The 19,739-nt window shown below is 40.9% G+C and overlaps 2 protein-coding genes across 8 annotated transcripts in view; one reads left to right on the forward strand and one right to left on the reverse strand.

Annotated features, from left to right (window-relative positions):
• The window catches only part of ap3b2 (adaptor related protein complex 3 subunit beta 2), a 25,278-nt gene extending 16,040 nt beyond the window's left edge, over window positions 1–9,238 (reverse strand). For 4 of the 7 annotated variants that reach the window (XM_088995792.1, XM_088995790.1, XM_088995791.1 and 1 more), the window contains exons 1-3: window positions 3,345–3,821; window positions 1,308–1,383; window positions 761–835 (exon numbers count right to left, since the gene is read on the reverse strand). In XM_088995792.1, the coding sequence (XP_088851918.1) occupies window positions 761–835; window positions 1,308–1,383; window positions 3,345–3,613 (420 nt within the window). In that variant the 5' untranslated portion in view covers window positions 3,614–3,821. Of the gene's footprint in view, window positions 1–760; window positions 836–1,307; window positions 1,384–3,344; window positions 3,822–6,162; window positions 6,383–8,685 lie in introns of those variants that run through there. The other 3 variants (XM_088995793.1, XM_088995794.1, XM_088995795.1) reach the window with 3 other exon arrangements.
• On the forward strand, window positions 8,435–19,700 carry dnai4 (dynein axonemal intermediate chain 4). Its single transcript, XM_088995796.1, is given in 18 exon segments — window positions 8,435–8,570; window positions 8,688–8,847; window positions 9,795–9,952; window positions 11,167–11,270; window positions 11,402–11,555; window positions 12,185–12,324; window positions 12,388–12,537; window positions 13,195–13,374; window positions 14,059–14,200; window positions 14,202–14,406; window positions 15,366–15,446; window positions 16,350–16,504; window positions 16,572–16,732; window positions 17,321–17,442; window positions 17,520–17,618; window positions 17,685–17,911; window positions 18,955–19,108; window positions 19,439–19,700. Coding segments are annotated over 18 exon segments (2,469 nt in total). The 5' UTR covers window positions 8,435–8,541; the 3' UTR covers window positions 19,487–19,700.
• Window positions 19,701–19,739: the final 39 nt, after the last annotated feature.

The raw sequence follows: 19,739 nt of genomic DNA on the forward strand, positions 1-19,739 counted from the left end.
GAACGATTCCTTGTAAGCTTTGGAAGCTTCATCATCAGAACTGGCTGCCTCACCATGACGAATGACACTATGAATCCCTGTACGACGCTTGAAGTACTCGAACCATCCGTTGCTAAGCTTGAAATCATCAATGGATGACGAACTTCCAGGTTGCCTCTTGACGATATCCGAGTGAAGTTGCCGTGCTTTCTCAGCGATAATTTGAGCTAGTTCCTCATCAATTGTGGTCTGTTTAGCTGGGTTGATAGCTTTTTGCATGAAGTGTACAGATGGCTTGTGCGGGTTATTTGTGGAGGCTGATTGATGGGATATTTGAACCTTGCAGTCTACACTCTGCCTCTGAACTATCAATAAAGTTGAACCAAGTCCAAATTTCATTGTGTTTTTTTATCCATTTTGTCACTCTCTCTCTGTCGTCTGCCTATCTATTTTTCTTTGCAGCTCTGTGTTTCTGTAACCACCCCACATCACTCATTGTGGCGCTGCGTGCGTATCCAGAAAAATAGTTCGTATGCCAAGATTAAATTCTTGTGATTCTTAACGTTCGTAAACCGAAAGGTTCGTTAGCCAAGGCGTTCGTAAGCCGAGGTAGCACTGTATGATTATGATTATTTTCATTGCAAACGCAGGCAGAAATAAATGTATAAAGTAGCAAGACAGTGATTAAAGGCGCGGTGAAGAAAATTGCAATTTCCATTAAGATGCTAACGCACAAAAACGTGACAAGGAGGAGGAGGAAGAGCGGATGATGCATACATACCTCGATATTTTTACACGCCACATTTTTCACCACCGCAGGGAAAAGGTCTGATGCGTTTTTCCCTCGGGCGATCATCTGTGGGGCAACACAAAAAATCACGATTTCACGAGCAGTGGATTTGGCACGTTTACAGCATATCGCTACATTCTCAAGCTACGCACAAAGTCGCTCCAGCGGGGATACGGAGGCAGCGTGATGAATATTTAACAGCCGACTGTATCGTTGCCGCCGCAGTTTATGCTCCAAAACGCTCTCAGTGAGTCTATTAGAGCAGATGTGTCCAAAGTTTTTCTAAAATGTAGATTTTTTACATTTTTTTTTATTGTAAAATGGAGATTTTCCACATTGAAAAAAAATCTAAAATGGAGATTTTCTACATTAAAAAAACGAAAATTGTGATTTTCTTTTTTTTTTTTGTTGCTAAAATGGAGATTTTGGACATAAAAAAATAAATCTAAAATGGAGATTTCCCAAATTTGCAAACTTTGCATGCTCGTTCGTGTTCATTGAAAGAGCAATGTGTGTTTTTCATGAAATGATGACTCACCGCCACGATGCGTTTCATGGCCTCCAGCTTGAGGGAGTCTTTATTGCTGTCCAGCATCTCCTTCAGGTCGTCGTGTCTGAAACGGAAGGGAAAAAAAAACGCCAAGTGTCAATGCAAGACTGGAAAAGGTCCCTACAGCGATCCGTCTGGCTGCCAAAGCCACGAATCTCTTAAGAGCGGCACTTCTGGTCGCACGTGAGGCGTAGTTGGCCCAGGTTCGGCTGTTCTGGAGCTGCTGTTTGTGTTTTATGGCGCGGCCATCAAACGCCATGACAGAAAATCAAATTGCTCCCTATTTAGTGTCGTCCGTTTGTCTCGTGGCTGCAACACGTCATTCATTTTTTATGAAAATAATTAATATGAAAAATACAAATTGGATGCATTAATACTATTATTATTGTTAATATTATCAAAGTCAGCTTTATTGTCAAATATGCTAATATGCATGACATACAGCACAGATGAAATTAATGTCCTTATAACTATTATTATTGTTACTATTATCATAATTATTATTATTATTGTTATTATTTTGGAATTATGATTATTATATCATTTTTATAGTTTTTATTCTTAATTTTTTATTATCCTTTTTAATATTATCCTTGTTGCTATTATTACTATTATTATAGTTTTTATTATCCTTGTTAATATTAGTATAATAATAATAATTATTATTATTATTATTACTATTATTATTATAACTATTATAACAATGATTATTATTATTGTTATTATTATTATTACTACTATTATTAAACAATAGCATGTTTATCATACATGAAATAAGGCATATTTTATGTAGTTTTTAAGGCTTATTTCGGAGAAAATGATGTTTTATGGGGACCTGGGAACGGATTATTCTCATTTTAATGGTTTCCCATGGGAAATTAATTTTTGGGATACACACTTTTCGCCTTACACACAATCGGCTCAGGCGTTGGGTTTGTTTTTGAATGTTTAGGGCGATAAGGTATGTTATGCTAATATCAAGCTAACTTTGGTTAGCGTTTCTTCTTTCTCAAGCGCTGGAAATAATTTGACACCAAGTCTTGTCTTTTGAATTGTCCTACAAACAGGTCTGAATTATTTAACCATGGCAGCCCGACGGGGCTCTGGTTACCTGAAAAAGGGCATTCTTCGCCTGGAACGTTTGCACGACAATACGACAACTATTTTTTTCACCCACAAAAAAAACAGTCGATATAAATTTGCATGACCCAGATGAAAGATTCAAAGTTTCTAAATTTACAAAATACTCAAATTAGGCAGCTGACTTGCATTGTTTTGCTTATTGCGTTATGAATAGCATGCTAACAGATCCGTTGGGCGCGTCTCCCCAAAATATCAAACTTGTGAGCAGCCTCATGTGAAAACAACAAAATAAAATTCTGTCGAAACAATTTACGGAGTCGCTTCAAAGTCAGTCAATTTATTGCGGCGAATGAGCTACATTATTGAGTATCAAAATCGAGAAAATTACAGATGACATGCTAAATGCTAAAGCTAACCAAAAACGGTGGCACACTTTAACGCCACAATAAAGTGCTTGGAGCATGGAGGTCCACTTTCCCCAGATGTTTGAATGAAAAAAATGCTAAATAGTTAGCAAAAAAATGTTTAAAAGGCCACAAAATTAGCATTTTTTTCCACAATTCTATTATTTTCTTAATTGAAAATATGATGTGGAGCGCCATTCCCAAATGGGTTTGGTTTTTGTTTTTTCTTGCGCAGGGTGTCGATAAAGCGCTCACTGGCAGTTTCGGCCCTATCAGCAGGGATATATATGGGGCCAAAACTACCAGCAAAAGACTTTGCATTGCTGACGAAGCTTCTTGGATAAGAAGCGAAACGTTCGACACCTTCAAAGAAGTACAGATGACGGCTGAAGAATCCTTTTCATGGATTATTATTAAGCAGCGCAACACTCGCTTAATCGAGATCAAATTGATGATCAAATGTATCCACTTGATCACTTCCCAGGATCGAAATTTATTGATCGTCCAAGCACATTTGGGATCATGGCAACTATCCTACCGCAAAGGTTGACTCGGTGAACTTCCGTTCGCGCCGCCGCCATTTTCCTCCGGTGGCGCTCGTTCCTCCTGATCTCTTCCTCCTCCGCCGCTTCCCCCTAGGTGGCGCAACTCGTCGGGTCTGAGGGTGCTGTACCAGGTCTGCTGCCCGCCGTCGGGGATCAGCACCGGGCTCTTGTCCTCTTTGTGGCTTTGCACTTGACTCTGCACCGTCTTCACCATGTTTACAGCGCTGACGGGCAGCTGCAGAAGCTTCTGCATGGCGGTCATCTTCTGTTTTTGGATATACCCGTTAAAGCGGTGGAAGCGATAGAAGCTGGTCGCACCTCCAACGATTTTCTAGTCCATTGTGGAGATCTCACACGAGGATAACGCAACGAGACTCCCCAAGAAGTGCTTGACTTCCTCCGAAGAAAGACATCGCCGTGGCGACGGGGACACGGTAATCCGATTTCTGTGGGACTGGAGGCGGGGGTCCTTTCCGTTACCGCTTCCAAGCTGCCGTCAGGCGTTGTGTAAAAAGGATGCTCGTTCGTTCGTCACGTAGGGGCGTGGAGTCCACGCCGACCCCTCCCCGCCGTTCACGTGTTCGCTGTTGCAGAGCCGGCCTCCCCCCCCCCCCGTCGCTCAGTCATTGCACGCACAAGCTCGAGCAAGTCGAAGCGCGCTCAAGATGATACGTCGCTACAGTCGAGTCTGCTGACTCAAATAGCTAGGTAGCCAGCCATATAGCTAATAGATTCCAAGCTAGATAGAGAGCCAATAGCTCATATGTTTCTTGACTCAAATAGCTAGGTAGCTAGCCATATAGCAAATAGATCGCAAGCTAGCCAGCTCATTTATACCATCGCTGAAACGCAGTGAAAATGAGTCATACTGTGCCAAAGCTCAGTCGGTTTGAGCTGCAAGCTTAAAGGACAACCGACACCTGCGGACAAGCTGCGTCCATAATTTGTAAAATGACCTCAAATGACTTCTACTGAGCGCATTTGACAAAGATTCCAGCGCATATAGCTAGCTAGCTAGCTATATTTTACCTTTTAAGACTCGCGCTGAATATTCAGAAAGTCTTGTTTTCGAGTTGATGATGATGCCCACAGTGACGTTACGGAAGGAACGCCCCTGACCGAGAAAGCGACACACAATGCATTTTGGGTACTTTTTTTCATCTGAAAACACAGTGTTGAGCGGTAAATTAGAAGGAAAACGACATCAATAACACGCTGGGGAATCGTTGTGTGTGGCAGCCAATTGCGGTAACACGCATAAAGAAGCTGCAAGTTGACACCAATTCCCAGCGGACAAATCAGCCCATTTCCAACGGAGCTTGGGTGGCCGTCTTGTGCATTTTATGGGACGCTACATTGGAGTCCAGATGGCTCCAATTGATACGGAAGGACTTCTTGAATCAATGTCAAACATTTATGCTTTCCTCTTCACAACTATTTGAATCATATTCATAACTGGATGAGTAACAAGAAAGCATCTTCTCCCAATCTGAACTCTCTGAAGCCATTGTTTTGATTCTGGAGCAAGGCAGTTTGTCAAGGAGTATCCTGGCGTGACGTCACGAACAAGGGGGCGGGACTTTCTGAATCTGCCCAGTTACAAGCAGTTTTGGGACACTTGAAGTCATTTTTATTGGTGTTTTGCATTTGACTAAAAATATCAGCCTGGGTGTTTTGGCTATTTTAGATGCTATCAAACGTGTGGTGTCGGTTGTCTTTTAACTCATTCACTGCCATTCCCAAATCTACTCTGGAATTGAAAATATGACATAGAGCGCAATTCCCGTAATTGTTCGGGGTTTTTTTCATGCTTAGGTACCAATAAAGCGCTGGCCATGGCCTGTGGCAATGTTTTCATTTCCACAAGGGGCATCATTTCCCTTTTTTCCATGTTAGCGCTTTGTTCCAGCCTCAGCTGTTGTTAAAGTGCTATATCAACCAATATGTATATATTGCATTGTATTTTGGACAGCCACCCCCATTTCAAGCTCAGATAACTCCAGACCCATAATCTAGCAATTAACTTTTTTTCTGATGAAAGAAGAAAGTCTAAGGTTTCTTATGCTGCATTGAATGTTCCATCCAGATTTTAAAAAATGAAGCGGAACGGATTATCTTAACGAGTAAGGTACCACCATTGGAAAGCTTTTGAAATTCTAAACAAGACCAGAAAACACAAGAAAAGATTCAAAATATGAATATGCAAATATCAGGCATCGAATTCAGGCAGATTTTCGTCAGAAATCCAAAATGGCTGTCACTGAATACTAGGAAGTTGCGAGCTCTAGAAATATATATGCTAATGCTTCTTTTTGCTTGAAACGTGGCAGTTATGGAGAAACATATCTATTCTACCATTTCTATGAGATATAAAAATACAACTTAGTCACCTTTATAAATCGTAGTGTTAGCAAAAAGAGCCTCAAGGTAAACGGTGCTGGAGGTGGGGGTGGTGGTTGGGGGTTTTGCTATCCAGTAGCGACGGTGCTGAATAAAATTTGAGTTGAGGCCTGCCGGGATCCTTTTAAAACGGATTTTTATTCCGTTTCATATCACCAATTCACCACGTCCATTAAACTGTACACGAATTCAAGCTACTTTCCAATTATCGTGATACTTTTAGCTTCCATTTGTCTATCCGCTCACATTATTCCTGAATGCGAACCAAATCACGACCACATCTTTCACGGAGACGATGGAGGACATTCGATTGAAAGCTAGCTCGATTGTGGCTAGCTATTAAAATGGAGAAAACGCTCAAAATGGCACGGAAATATCAACATTTGGCTCCAAAAGCGAGCGCAGGTGTACCTTTTATAGTCCGAGGAGAATATCCCGCCACTCGCCGGATCGTGGCCATATTCGGGTTCTCCCACGCTGGACGAGCCGCCTTTTTCGTCGTTGAAGGCCGAGCTGGCGGACATGGCGCTGCCGTGATGGTGTCGTCGACCTCCCGTTGAGACGACCGAGATTTTTGCGGGGAGAGAAGCTGTTCCACGGCTCTTACAGGCGGACAGGCTCCGTGTAATCCCTGGGTGGGGGGAGGGTAATAGTTGCAAGAGGAGAAAGGGGGAAAAGGGGGGGCTATGATGCGATGATCACGTGATGGATGGAGGGAGGTGAAGAACCCGGAAGTGCTTGACCTCGATTGGCTCGTAAATTTTGGGTCAAAGCATTTTAACTACATTGCTAATCGATTATAAATACAATTTAAATACAAAATATCATTTTGTTAACATGTCACTTATGTTTGTGTCGCTGTTTAACCACAAATAAAAATAAAATGATAAAATATCCATTGTTTTTAACCAAGATGTGATTTTTACGGAGCCGCTCAGGGGACAACGAAGAAAAAAAATAAACAACTTTGCGAGATATCGCAATACTTTGCGAGATCTTCCAACGTATTGTGAGATTAGGGGATTTTTATATATCCATCCATCCATTTTGTATTGTATGTGCATACACCTAATACTGTTCTTTTTTTCCTTACAACTGTTAAGGTATTAAAATGTAATCAAGGGAGTAATAATAACAATAATACATTTCATTTCTAAGCGCCCTTCAAAACTCTCAAGGACACTTTACAGTCACATATTTTTTTTGTACGGGTGAGCAGTGGCTGCCATTCGCGGCAGCGTTCACTCTACCCGGAAGTAACACAGCGGCAAAGTTATGAAAGGAAGAGGAATGGTAAACAAAAAATAATTGGTTGAGTAATATTATTTCCACCACCCTGCCATAATCACTATTCACTGTTATAATAATAATAATAATAATAATAATAATAATAATAATAATAATAATAATAATAATAATAAATTTCATTTCTAAGCGCCATTCAAAACTATCAAGGTCCCTTTACAGTCACGGGATAAGTTTTTTTTTCTGTGGGTGAGCAGCGGAAGTCACACGCGGCAGCGTTCACTCGTTGTCTAGTAATGTATAGGATACATTGGATGTTTATATTTTCAAACTACCATCAGATAAAACGTAAAAGTACATTATTTTGTCTTCACTTTTAAAACAATAAGTGCGCCTTATAGCTATCTAGCTCGCTATGTAGCTGGCTATTTATTAGCTATATGGCTATCTAGCTAGTTAGCTAACTGTCTAGCTGACTATCTATTAGCTATCTGTTAGCTAGCTAGCTTGCTTTCTATCTATTTGAGTTACTTCTGGGTTGAGTGAATGCTGGCGCATGTGGCTGCCACTGCTCACCAGCAAAAAAAAACCCGATCCTGTGAATGTAAAGTGACCTTGAGAGTTTTGAAAGGTGCTTCTAAATGCTATCTATTAGATAGCTAACAGCTATCTAATAGATATCTAGCTAAATAGATAGCTAATAGACAGCTAGCCAGATAGCCAGACAGACAGCTAATAGACAGCAAATAGATAATATTGTGTCCCGGTTAAGGAACAATTTCATTACAGTAAAGTCTGGTTATATCGATATCGGTTATATCGATAGTACTGCTTATTACGATACCATCTCTATGAACGCAAGGAGAAAATTTACATGCCGCAGGATCGGTTATATCGATATTTTTTTCTCACTCCCGAGAATATCGATATAACGAGACTTTACTGCATATTCAAATATATAAATATTTTAAGATATATTATAGACTCAAGACAACTGTAAAGTGTCCTTGAGAGTTTTGAAAGGCGCTTATAAATGACATTTATTATTATTATTATTATATCGAACAAAGATTCCATAAAAACACAACACACTAGTCTTTTTTCACTTTTCAAAACCCAGAATAACTCAAATAGATAGAAAGCTAGCTAGCTAGCTAATAGATAGCCAGCCAAAAAAGCCAATAGTTAGATAGCTAGTCTTTTTTTCACTTTTGCTCTCTCCAGTTTCTTGATTTAAAAAGTATGTTCTGTACTGTATTCAATGAATATTATTATTTTTGTGTGTGTAGTGAATTACTTTATTTGCTAATACGCAATGCAAAATTGTTGTGTTTTTGTTTAATAGAATACAATAAAAAAGAAAACCAAAAACCCGAATATTTTCTATAAAAGTAGCACGCATGCGCAATGGTGCTCACTTTCGTTGTCGGGGCAACCCTATAAACAAGCGCTTTATAAACGCAACAAAAACACTCAGAGTAAACTTAGGCGACAAATCTTAAATCCAGATTGAAAGTGTACATTGTAAAAACAGAAAACGAAAAGATGAGGCGAAATAGTTCAACATTAACCCCGTATGTAGATGGCGAATGTTGACCATCTGTTGAACTCACAATCAAACTTGCCGCTAATGCTAATGCTAATGCTAACGCGACCGTATTTCCCTTGTTGTTTCTTTTTTGTACTTACAGCTCCTCTCGGGCGATGAAAAGATCCACTTCGGTGATGCAGCGAGTCCTCCAGAGCTCCAGATACACGGGAAGCTTCACGGGTTTCCATAGCCGAAAAGGCTCCAGGATGCTATCGGACAGCAAAATGGGTCGAAGCGGAGCTAACAGGAAAGCCATTCGGGTAACGTCATTGCTCTCTATCGTCGAGTACAACTGTCCCCAACCGCCGGTCCGCGGACCAGTACCGGTCTACGTATCAATCAATACTGGTCCACAAGAATTATTTATTTCTGTATTATTTATGAATTGAGTATTATATTTTGGAACGTGTTTTATCTTGAAATGACCAGATTCTCCTCTCTATTTCTCATTTGTCACCCAGCTAACAAAAGTTCCATTATGAGTAGACAGTGGATTCACGTTTGTTATTCAATATTATTTTTGAAACAGCATCTTGTTTTATTAACATTCTCTAACAAGTGTAAAAAGAAGTCGACAAAAAGTAAAATAATATAATAATAATACATTTCATGACTAAGCGCCTTTCAAAACTCTCAAGGTCACTTTACAGTCACAGGATCCGTTTTTCTATGGGTGAGCAGCGGCGACCACACGCGCCAGCGTTCACTCAATCCGGAAGTGACTCAAATGCAGTGATACATTGGCTTACGAACTTAATTGGTTCTCAGACAGTGCGTAAGGCGAAAAGTGTGTATCCCAAAAAATAATTTCCCATCGGAAACCATTAAAATGACAATAATCCGTTCCCAGGTCCCCATAAAACATAATTTTTTCATTTTCTAAGCCTTAAAACTACACAAAATATTCCTTATTTCATGTATAATAAATGTGCTATGGTATTATAATGAATGAAATAAACTGTACTGTATAATGACGTGGTTTTATTGACCTTTGTGATGGTCATTGATGGCTTGATGGAATGGAGTGGCCGCTTTCATCATCATGAAACACTTGATGAGGAACGTAGCCTTCTTCTTTCACCATCTTGAGGAATGATCCCTTGTAGGTGCTTTCTCTACCATCATTTTACCTTGTTCCTCATCAGAATGAAGTGCATTTTTCCCCACCTAGAGGCATATTTTGCGCCTTGTCTCTTTCTCTTTGCAGGTGCTGGATGATGACGGCAATGATGTGACACCTCGGGCCCTGTTTGAACCCGAACCCAAGGACCCTCTCGCCAAACCGCAGCGATCCTTCTTTGATGATTACTACTCCAGATGGGACACTTCCAAATCCTCCTCGTTTTCCATTATACCCTCTTCCGGGTAAGAAACCTGCTTGCTGTGGTTTAAAAAAATATGTATTTGAGCAGGTATTTGGAACAAATTGTTTCAATTTACATGACTTCCAATGAGAAGTCTTGCTTTGGTTTTTGAACGATAAAGTTGCGGGACATTTGCATGAACTACCACCATAATAAAGGATCTAATTTAATATGAAATGTAATTTACTGATTAAGCTGTAACAAAGCGCTAACATGGAATAAAGGCAAATACTGCCCCCTGCTGGAAGGCAAATAACTTTTTTTTCAAACAAAATTCCACAGAAATAATAATAATAATAATAATAATAATAATAATAATAATAATAATAATAATACATTTAATTTATAAGCACCTTTCAAAACTCTCAAGGTCACTTTACAGTCACAGGATAAGTTTTTCTGTGGGTGAGCAGTGGTAGTCACACGCGCCAGCATTCACTCAACCCGTACGTAAGTCAAATAAATAGAAAGATAGCTACCTCATAGATAGCTAATAGATAGCCAACAAGTCAGCTAGAAAGCCAGATAGCTATATAGCTAATACGTCGCCAGCTAGATAACCAGATAGCTAAGAGATAGCTATTAGACAGAAAATAGATAGCTAGATAGGTAACCAACGAGCCAAATAGATAGAGATAAAAAATTGCCAGAGGCCATGGCCAGTGCTTTATCGGTACCCAAACATGCAAAAACAAAACCCAAATACATTCGGGAATGGCAGTGAACGTGTTGAGGGGAAGTCAAGTTGAAAATAATGTGAAAAGTTTCGTAAGAACTGCAAGAAAAGGTGTGTGCCGTTTTACTGTTAAAATTCACAACTTTTGAGACATGAAAGAAGAACTTCACCTCCATTTTGAACCTCCATTTTGTACAACTAAAGCTAGCTAGCTAGCGTTTAGAAATGAAAGAAAAAGGATGCGCATTTCCTGGTAAGATCAGAGCATTGACATGAAATGGGGGCGTTCCCTCCGTGACGTCACTTAGGGAATCGTCATCCACTGGAAAACAAGACTTGATGAATATTCAGCGCAAGTCTTAAAACGTAAAATATCGCTTTAATATGTCGTAGAATCTTTGTCAAATGCGCTCAGTCGAAGTCATTTCAAGTGATTTTTACAAATCATGGACGCAACTTGTGCGGAGGTGTCGGTTGTCCTTTAACAGTAGCCTGTGGTGGGGTCTTTTTCAGTGCCACTGTGTTTTCTTGCTTTCCAGGTCATGTCGTTGGAACAGCAGTCTGCCCGGCATTTCAACCAGAGCTTCATTGGCCTCTCAAAGTGGCGTGGGCTTCATCAAAATGGACACCAGCCAACCACTCGGTTGCTATTTCCTCACCATTATATTATTATATATTTATCATATATATATATATATATATATATATATATATATATATATATATATATATATATATATAAAATATTCTTACGTGCTTTCCTCCCTCCCCCAGATACAACCAGACAAGTTCTGAGTCAACGGACACCGGAGGAGGTTCCTTTAGATGAAGTCTTGAGTGTCTACATGACTGAAACGGACACCATCGTACTTCTGGATCTGGCCAGTAGTTGTATGTCGGAGGAGGCTGAAAACGCCCAAGCCACAAAGTCAGTCAAGAGATTTGTTTTTGTTTATATTTTGAGTGAAGGCCTAGCTAGCTATATGTTAGCTATCTATTAGCTAGCTATCTTTCTGTCCGAGTTACTTAGCTATCTGTTAGCTGTCTAGCTTTCTATCTGAGTTACATCCGGGTTGAGTGAAGGCCTAGCTAGCTATCTATTAGCTAGCTATCTTTCTATCAGAGTTACTCAGCTATCTATTAGCTGTCTATTAGCTAGCTAGTTTTCTACCTCAGTTACATCCGGGTTGAGGCAAGGCCTAGCTAGCTATATGTTAGCTATCTATTAGCTAGATTTCTACCTATTTGAGTTACTTCCGGGTTGAGTGAACGCTGGCGCATGTAGCTGCCGCTGCTCACTTATAAATGACATTTTTTATTATTATTATTATTATTATTATTATTATTATTATTATTATTATTATTATATTATTACTGTATCTTTTAGCTAGCTAGCTTTCTATCTATTTGAGTCACTTCCAGGTTGAGTGAACGCTGGCGCGTGTGGCTGCCGCTGCAAACCCATAGAAAAAAAATATATCCTGTGACTGTAAAGTGACCTTGAGAGTTTTGAAAGGCGCTTGGACATGAAATATGTTATTATTTGTGTATGTTCAGGGAGAGCAACATCCTCTACATTGAGCTCTGCAACAATCGATTGGGCAACGACAAATACGTCGAGCGAGCCATGCAGACGTTCGTCGGCGCGGCCAAACACAAAAAAGTCCAAAGCGAAAAGATTATCATGCACGATCAAGGTAAAAATGCACACCAAATCGATGATCAATTCATCTCCTTCAAGTTGGAAAATCTTTTGACAGGCACCATGGCAACCATCTGGGAAATTTACGATTCCTTCCAAATTGAAGTTCCCAAAACGGAGAAAGCTAACGACGTGGAGAGCATGGTGGACATTAGCAAAGATCCAAAGCGCTTGGGGAGCTTCAGCAGTATCAGCACAGTCGGCACAGGTCATTAAAAAAAAAAACATTAGCTATACCGCTAATGCTAGCTAGCTAGCTAGCTATATATGTAATAGATAGCTGGATAGCCAGCTATCATAGTGTGAATTGGCTAGCTAACTTTCTACCTATTTGAATTATTCAACTATCTCGTTTACTATTTAGGAGTTATCTATTAGCTAGCTAACTTTCTATCTATTTGAGTTACTTCCGGGTTGAGTGAACGCTGGCGCGTGTGGCTGCGAGTTTGTTCGGGTTTTGTTTTTTCATGCTTGGATGCCGATAAAGCGCTGGCCAGACCTCTGGCAATGTTTTTTCCCTTCCACGAGGGCGCGGCATTTGCCTTTTGTCCATGTTAGCGCTTTGTTCCAGCTTCAGCTGTTGTTAAAGCCCTATATGTATATATTGCCTTGCATTTTGTACAACTGCCCCCATTTCAAGCTCAGATAACTCCAGACCTATATCATTTAGGAATTAACATTTTTTTTCTGATGAAAGAAGGTTTCTAACGCTGTATTGATTGTTTATGTAGTCGTAAAACTCAATATTCTCTGGGTCCTGGAATTCAAGTGAAAATGACGACAACCCTGGCACTGGAGTGGAAACATTTTATTTTTGCAGCTCGTCTGGCAGTGAATGAGTTAATCTTTTGTTGACTTTGCCCAGCCAGTACCGGCAGCTCCCTGTTCAAGATTCAAGCGGGCGATGCGAGCGACGTGCCCGAGCTGCAGGTGATTTTCAAGTCGGAAACGTTCCAGCGCAATTTGCTGATCATGGAACGTTGCCTGGCCGCTAACATCTTCCAACCCAGGCTGGCCGCTTATAGAAACCTGCAGGAGATAAAAGGTAGCGCAGATGATGGACATGATGGAGATGGTGGAGATGTTCGTTTGAGCGCTCGCCGGCCCCAATTGAAGCCCGCTAACATTTGCCGACTGAATAGTTACAGCCATTAGGTACCAATGTGGCTTTATGTTATTATGATGACTAGCTAGCTAGCTACCTAGCTGACTATCTATTTGCCATCTATTAGCTATCTGGCTGGCTCGCTAGCTATCTATTAGTTATATGGCTACCTAGCGAGCTGTCTATTTATTGGCTGTCTATTAGCTAGCTAGCTTTCTATCTATTTGAGTTACTTTCAGGTTGAGTGAACGCTGGCGCGTGTGGCTGCCGCTGCTCACCCACAGCAAAAAAAAAAGGCGCTTTTGAATGAAATGTATTATTATTATTATTATTATTATTATTATTATTATTATTGCTTTAACAAGCTATCTGGCTCGCTATCTATTAGCTGCATAGCTGGCTGGCTAGCTATTAGCTAACTAGCTTTCTAATTGAGCTATTCCGGGTTGAGTGAACGCTGGTGCGTGTGGCTGCCGCTGCTCACCCACAGAAAAACTCATCGTGTGACTGAAAAGTGACCTTGTGAGTTTTGAAAGGCGCTTATACATGAAATGTATTATTATTATTATTATTATTATTATTATTACAATTATTATTATAGTATCGAGCCCACTGTGTTTTCAGAAATTCCCGATGTAACGGAGCCTGAGTCTGAGAAGCCTACGAAGGAGGAGAAGAAGGATGAGGAGGATGAGGAGGACGAGCAGGTGGAGAAGAAAGAAAATGAGGAAGTGGAGGAGGAGGTGGGTGAGATGGGGAATGAGGAACCGGAGGGAAAAGGAGGAGGAGCAGGGGAAAAAGGAAGAAGAAGGGGAAGAGGAGGAAGAGGTAGAAAAGCAGGAAGTGGAAAAAGAAGAGGAAGTGGAAGCGGAGGAAGAACCGGATCCTTCTCTGGAACTTCTCTGGACCTACAGTTGCGAGCTCACCAAAGGATGGAAAATCACCTGCATGGCTTGGAACAAGCAGAACCCGGTAAAAAAAAAAGACATCTAGAACCCTTTTCTGTAAGAACCGCAATTCCGGAGTTCGGAGTTTTGCGTCGTTCGGAAAAGTGCGCTATGGTCTTATGAATCCGCAAACTTGGGTTTTCCAACATTCTCGGTGGTTTTGTTTTGATGCCTCAGTTTACGACCGAAAACCGGTACTCGAAAAAACTGAGTACACTTGAACGCACCACTCGACGTCCTGCCTCCCTTATTCGTCACTTCCTGGTGTCGCGTCTCATTGTGACCGACAAATTATCCTCATGTAGCGTTCCATTGTGAGCAGGCGGATTTGTATTGTTCAATCACGATAAAATAAAATAAAATAAAATAAAATAAAATAAAATAAAATAAAATAAAATACAATACAACACAATAAACAGACACAGATTACATTGATTATAATGGCAAATGTTTCTGTTTTTGACCAAATTGGTTTTCAAATAGGTTTCTGGAACAGATTATGGTCGAAAACACAGGTTTGACTCTACTTTTTGAAATCAAAACGGAAACTTGCATATCTGGATTGTTATCAGCGTAAATGTGCAATCCATATACAGGTAACATCCGACTTACGACCAGCTCTCGATTTACAACCACCCGTATTTACGACCACGACCGCCAGACCCTATTTTTAACATTTTAAGAGTGGGAGTTTGTGAGTCATTTACCCTCCGAGTCTCTATTCAACATTTTGAATGGATTTCAACTTACGACCATTTTGACTTACCGTTTGGTCGGAACGGACCCCGGTCATTAAATCGGATGTTACCTGTACATAGTAAATACGGGCTTGGCTGCAGTCCAGACCTGCCTAATTTGGAAAATATTTTTGATATTGATCATGATTGTTGATCCCCAAAACAGAATTTTTAAACCCAATCATTTTTTTTTTGTGGAGTTACAGTAATCCATCGGTAATCTGTATGTGTGTTTTCTGCCTGTCAGGATCTACTAGCAGTTGGTTACGGTGACTTCAACCCTGGTAAAAATGGCCTGATCTGCTGCTGGTCCATCAAGAACCTGCGCGTATGTACATTCGATTAGATTCCACTTTTGATCCCGTGTCCACTTGAGTCCTATTTCTTCTTGAACTCCAGCGGGCTATCTAGTGGGCTATCTTGATGGCTATCTATTGGCTATCTAGCATTTAGCTTTTCTAGCTGGATATCTAGCTGGCTATCTCACTGGCTATCTATTAGCTATTTAGCTATCCAGCTGTTAGCTTTTTTAGCTGGCTATCTGGCTCACTATCTAGCGAGCTATCTAGCTGGCTATCTATTAGCTATCTGGATGACTATCTAGCTGGCTATCTATTAGCTATCTAGCTATCAAGCTGTTGGCTTTTGTAGCTGGCTATCTAGCGGGCTATCTAGCTATTGGCTTTTCTGGCTGGCTATCTATTAGCGAGCTAGCTATCTAGCTGTTTGCTTTTTTAGCTGGCTATCGAGCAGGCTATCTGTCTGGCTATCTAGAGAGCTATCTGGCTGGCTGTTTAGCTAGCTACCTGGCTTGCTATCTAACTGACTCTATTAGAGCTATCTATTAGCTATCTAGCTATTGGCTTTTCTGGCTGGCTCTCTATTAGCTTGCCAGCTAGCTTTCTATTTTTCTATTTGAGTTATTCTGGATTGAGTGAATGCTGGCTCATGTGGCTGTCGCTGCTCACCCACAGAAAAAAAAAATTATCCTGTGACTGTAAAGTGACCTTGAGAGTTTTGAAAGTCGCTTAGAAATGAAATGTATTCTTCTTGATCTTGTTCTTCTTCTTCTTCTTCTTGATCTTGTTCTTGTTCTTGTTCTTCTTCTTGTTCTTGTTGTTCTTCTTCTTTTCTTGTTCTTCTCGTTCTCGTTCTTCTTCTTCTTCTTGTTCTTCTTCTTCGTCCAAGATGGCGCCGGTTAACCAATCCCAACATGTTGTGCTGCGTGCAGTGGCCAGAACGTCTGTACCACTGTCACAGTGCCATCATGGCGCTGGATTTCTCCACCAGCAACCCCGACAAATTAGCGGTGGGGATGTACGACGGCACGGTGGCCATCTTCAGCGTTTCCGATCGGGAATGCCGCACGTTCCTCGCTAGCAGCCTGTGAGTTTGCAAGCACTTGTCCACGTCTTTTGAACGTCCCGATGACATCTTCTTTGTCCTGGTGAAGAGATTGCAAGAGGAGGCACGTCCATCCCGTGTGGAGCATCACGTGGGCCAGGCAGGAAATGTCCATTTCCGACGAGGATGTGGTGGAATCAGTCGTGTCCGTGTCGGAGGACGGAAATGTCCTCAAGTGGCTTCTGTGCAGCCACGGCTTGGAGGGCGTCGGTAGGAGAAAAGGATGAATTCCACCTCATGTGCAGTGAGACCTCGGTTTACGAAGCCCTGGGCTTACCAACTTTTTGCTTGACGAACGTTACATTTAGGGAAATCTTACCTTGGCATACAAACTATTTTTTCGGGATCCACACGGTGCGCCACACAAAAATTGATGATGCTATAATGCTAGCTAGTTCAGTGTGCAAGTTGGCTTTAGTTTAACCTCAGTTAGCATGAGCTAATCTCTTTGCCTTTCAAGAGGTGTTCGGCTGACTGCTAAAATGAACTTTGATACACTCAAGGAGAGCATTGCAGTGAATTTGCTATTTTTTTGCTATGTATTAGCCATCTGGCTAGCTATCGAGCTAGCTAGCTATTACTTATATAGCTATCTAGCTGGTTAGCTGGCTATCTATTAGTTAGCTAGCTGATGATGATGATATTATGAGGTAAATTTCAGTGATAGTTTCAAAATAAGCTCATTTAATTCACTTTCCTTTATGTTTAGCTTGATATGAACCGTATGGCAATAATTAGCTTGATGCAACGGACAGACAAAAGATGATTGACAGGCTTGATCGATATTTTTTTCATCAGGCATGCTCGAGCTACGAAGAATCCAAGATGGCATCAAGAAAGCCGAAGGCAACAAAACCAAGCGAGAGGGGATTCTGGTTTCCACGGCAACGCCTGGTCTTTGTTTGGATTTTCACCCCAATGTATTTTTACGATTATTATGACGATGATGATTACGATGTAATCCAATGACAAAATGTCCCCGATTCCCCCCCGTAAGGATCCCACCATCTACTTAGCCGGCACCTCCGAGGGTGTCATCCACAAATGCTCCGTATCCAACCACCATCATTACCTGGCCCTTTATCAAAAACACCTGGTAGGTTTGACCTCCGCTGAACCTCACCGCAGACGCTTTCCCGTGACGTCTGCTTTGACTCGGCAGTGTCCCGTCAACAAAGTGCAATGGTCGCCGTTCAGCCACGACGTCTTCCTGAGTGGTTCCGCCGACTGGACCGTCCAGTTGTGGAAGGAGGACTTCCTGACGCCGGTGATGGGCTTCTCGTCCATCCAGAGTCCGGTGCGCTCGGTCAGGTGGTCCCCGCTTTGGCCTTCCGTCTTTGCCGCCATTAAAAGTGAACAGCTGGAGATCTGGGACTTGAACGCTTCCTTGTGAGTCTCCGTTTGCTTGCTTGCCGGCCAGTAGTTTCATGTCCACGTCGCTACTTCGCTGCCTTTTGTGTGAAGTTTCTAGCGCACGGGTGTCCAAGTCAAGGCCCGGGGGCCACATCCGGCCCGCCATGTCATTTTTTTCGGCCCGCGAAAGCAAATCAAACTTGTGAAATTCCATGATGCTTGCTAAAATCAAATGGCATATTTTTGGATGTAAACCATAATAATAATAATGATAATTAATAATAGAATAATAGATTTCATTTCTAAGCGCCTTTCAAAACTTTCATAGTCAATTTAGTCACAGGATCAAGTTTTTCTGCCAGCGTTCACTCAACCCGGAAATAAATAGATAGAAAGCTAGCGATCCAGCTAATAGATAGCCAACAGATAGATATCTAGATAGATAGCCACTTAGGTGGCTATATAGCTTATAGCCAGCTCGCTAGTTATTTAGCTAATACACTGAGCCAGCGTTCACTCAACCTGGAAGTGAATAGATAGAAAGCTAGCTAGCCAGCTAATAGATAGCTCTTAGATAGTCAACAGATAGATAGCTAGATAGCTAGCCACTTAGATAGCTATATAGGTAATAGCCAGCTAGCTAGATATTTAGTTAGCTAATACACTCAGCCAGCGTTCACTCAGCCCGGAAGTAATTAATAATAATAATAATAATAATACATTTAATTTCTAAGCACCTTTCAAAACTCTCAAGGTCACTTTACAGTCACAGGATAAGTTTTTCTGCGGGTGAGCAGCGGCAGCCACACTCGCCAGCGTTCACTCAACACAGAAGTTTTATTATTATGATTATTATTAGTTATTTATTATACTTATTGAATTTATTTATTATTATAAATAATAATTATAAATATAAATTTATTTATTATTATATTTATTAGTTTTATTATTAAGTATTATTATGATGATGATTATGATTATGATTATTTTTATTATTATTATGATAATGATGATGATGATGATTATGCTAGTTATGAATGTAAACATTGCAATGTTATTTTTGTGTGCAAATCCCTCAGGCTGGATCCCGTCATCGTGGAAGCCGCCGCACGGGGTCTCAACTTGACCTCCGTGCTGTTCACCAGGGACACAAATTGCATTGCGGTCGGGGACTCCATTGGACAAGTCCATTTCTACAAGATCCATAACCTCAGCGTGGGCTCGGGCAAGCCGGTAGGTAGCGACGACGTCAACCATTAGCATAGCTTTTTTTTTCATCATCCCGCTTGAGTAGCTATCTATCTGGCTGGCTAGCTATTAGCTATCTGTTTGCATGCTAGCTATCTATCTATAGCTAGCTAGCTATTTGCTATCTTTTAGCTGTCTAGCTGGCTATGTGTTAGCTATCTAGCTAGCTATTAGTGATCTATCTGGCTAGCTATCAAGATGGCTAGCTATTAGCTATATATTAGCTAGTTTTCTATCTATTTGAGTTACTTCCGGGTTGAGTGAACGCCATCGCTAACTGCATTTTTGTTTTTTTGTTTTTTGTGCAACTTCCAGGTGCCAAGTTTGGAGGAACTCATTCACTTTCCTTCCAATAATCCGTAGTTTTGACTGGGATGTTTACTCACATCCTCTTCCTCCCTCCACCTCTGTGCCCCCCCTGCCTGTCTCAGCACGATGGGGGACAGAGCTTTCAGCTGCTCTTTCTCTTGTTTCTATGTATAATTGTATTTTATTGATTGTATTCTATTTGTGATTGTATTTTATTTATTATAGTACCTATGCTTGTCTGTGACTGTAAAGTGTCTTTGAGAGCTTTGAAAGGCGCTTAATATACAATGTATTATTATTATTATTA

Source organism: Hippocampus bargibanti, linkage group LG05, assembly GCF_051943395.1.
Source record: "Hippocampus bargibanti isolate YZ-2025 linkage group LG05, ASM5194339v1, whole genome shotgun sequence".
In the NCBI taxonomy this organism is placed as follows: domain Eukaryota; kingdom Metazoa; phylum Chordata; class Actinopteri; order Syngnathiformes; family Syngnathidae; genus Hippocampus; species Hippocampus bargibanti.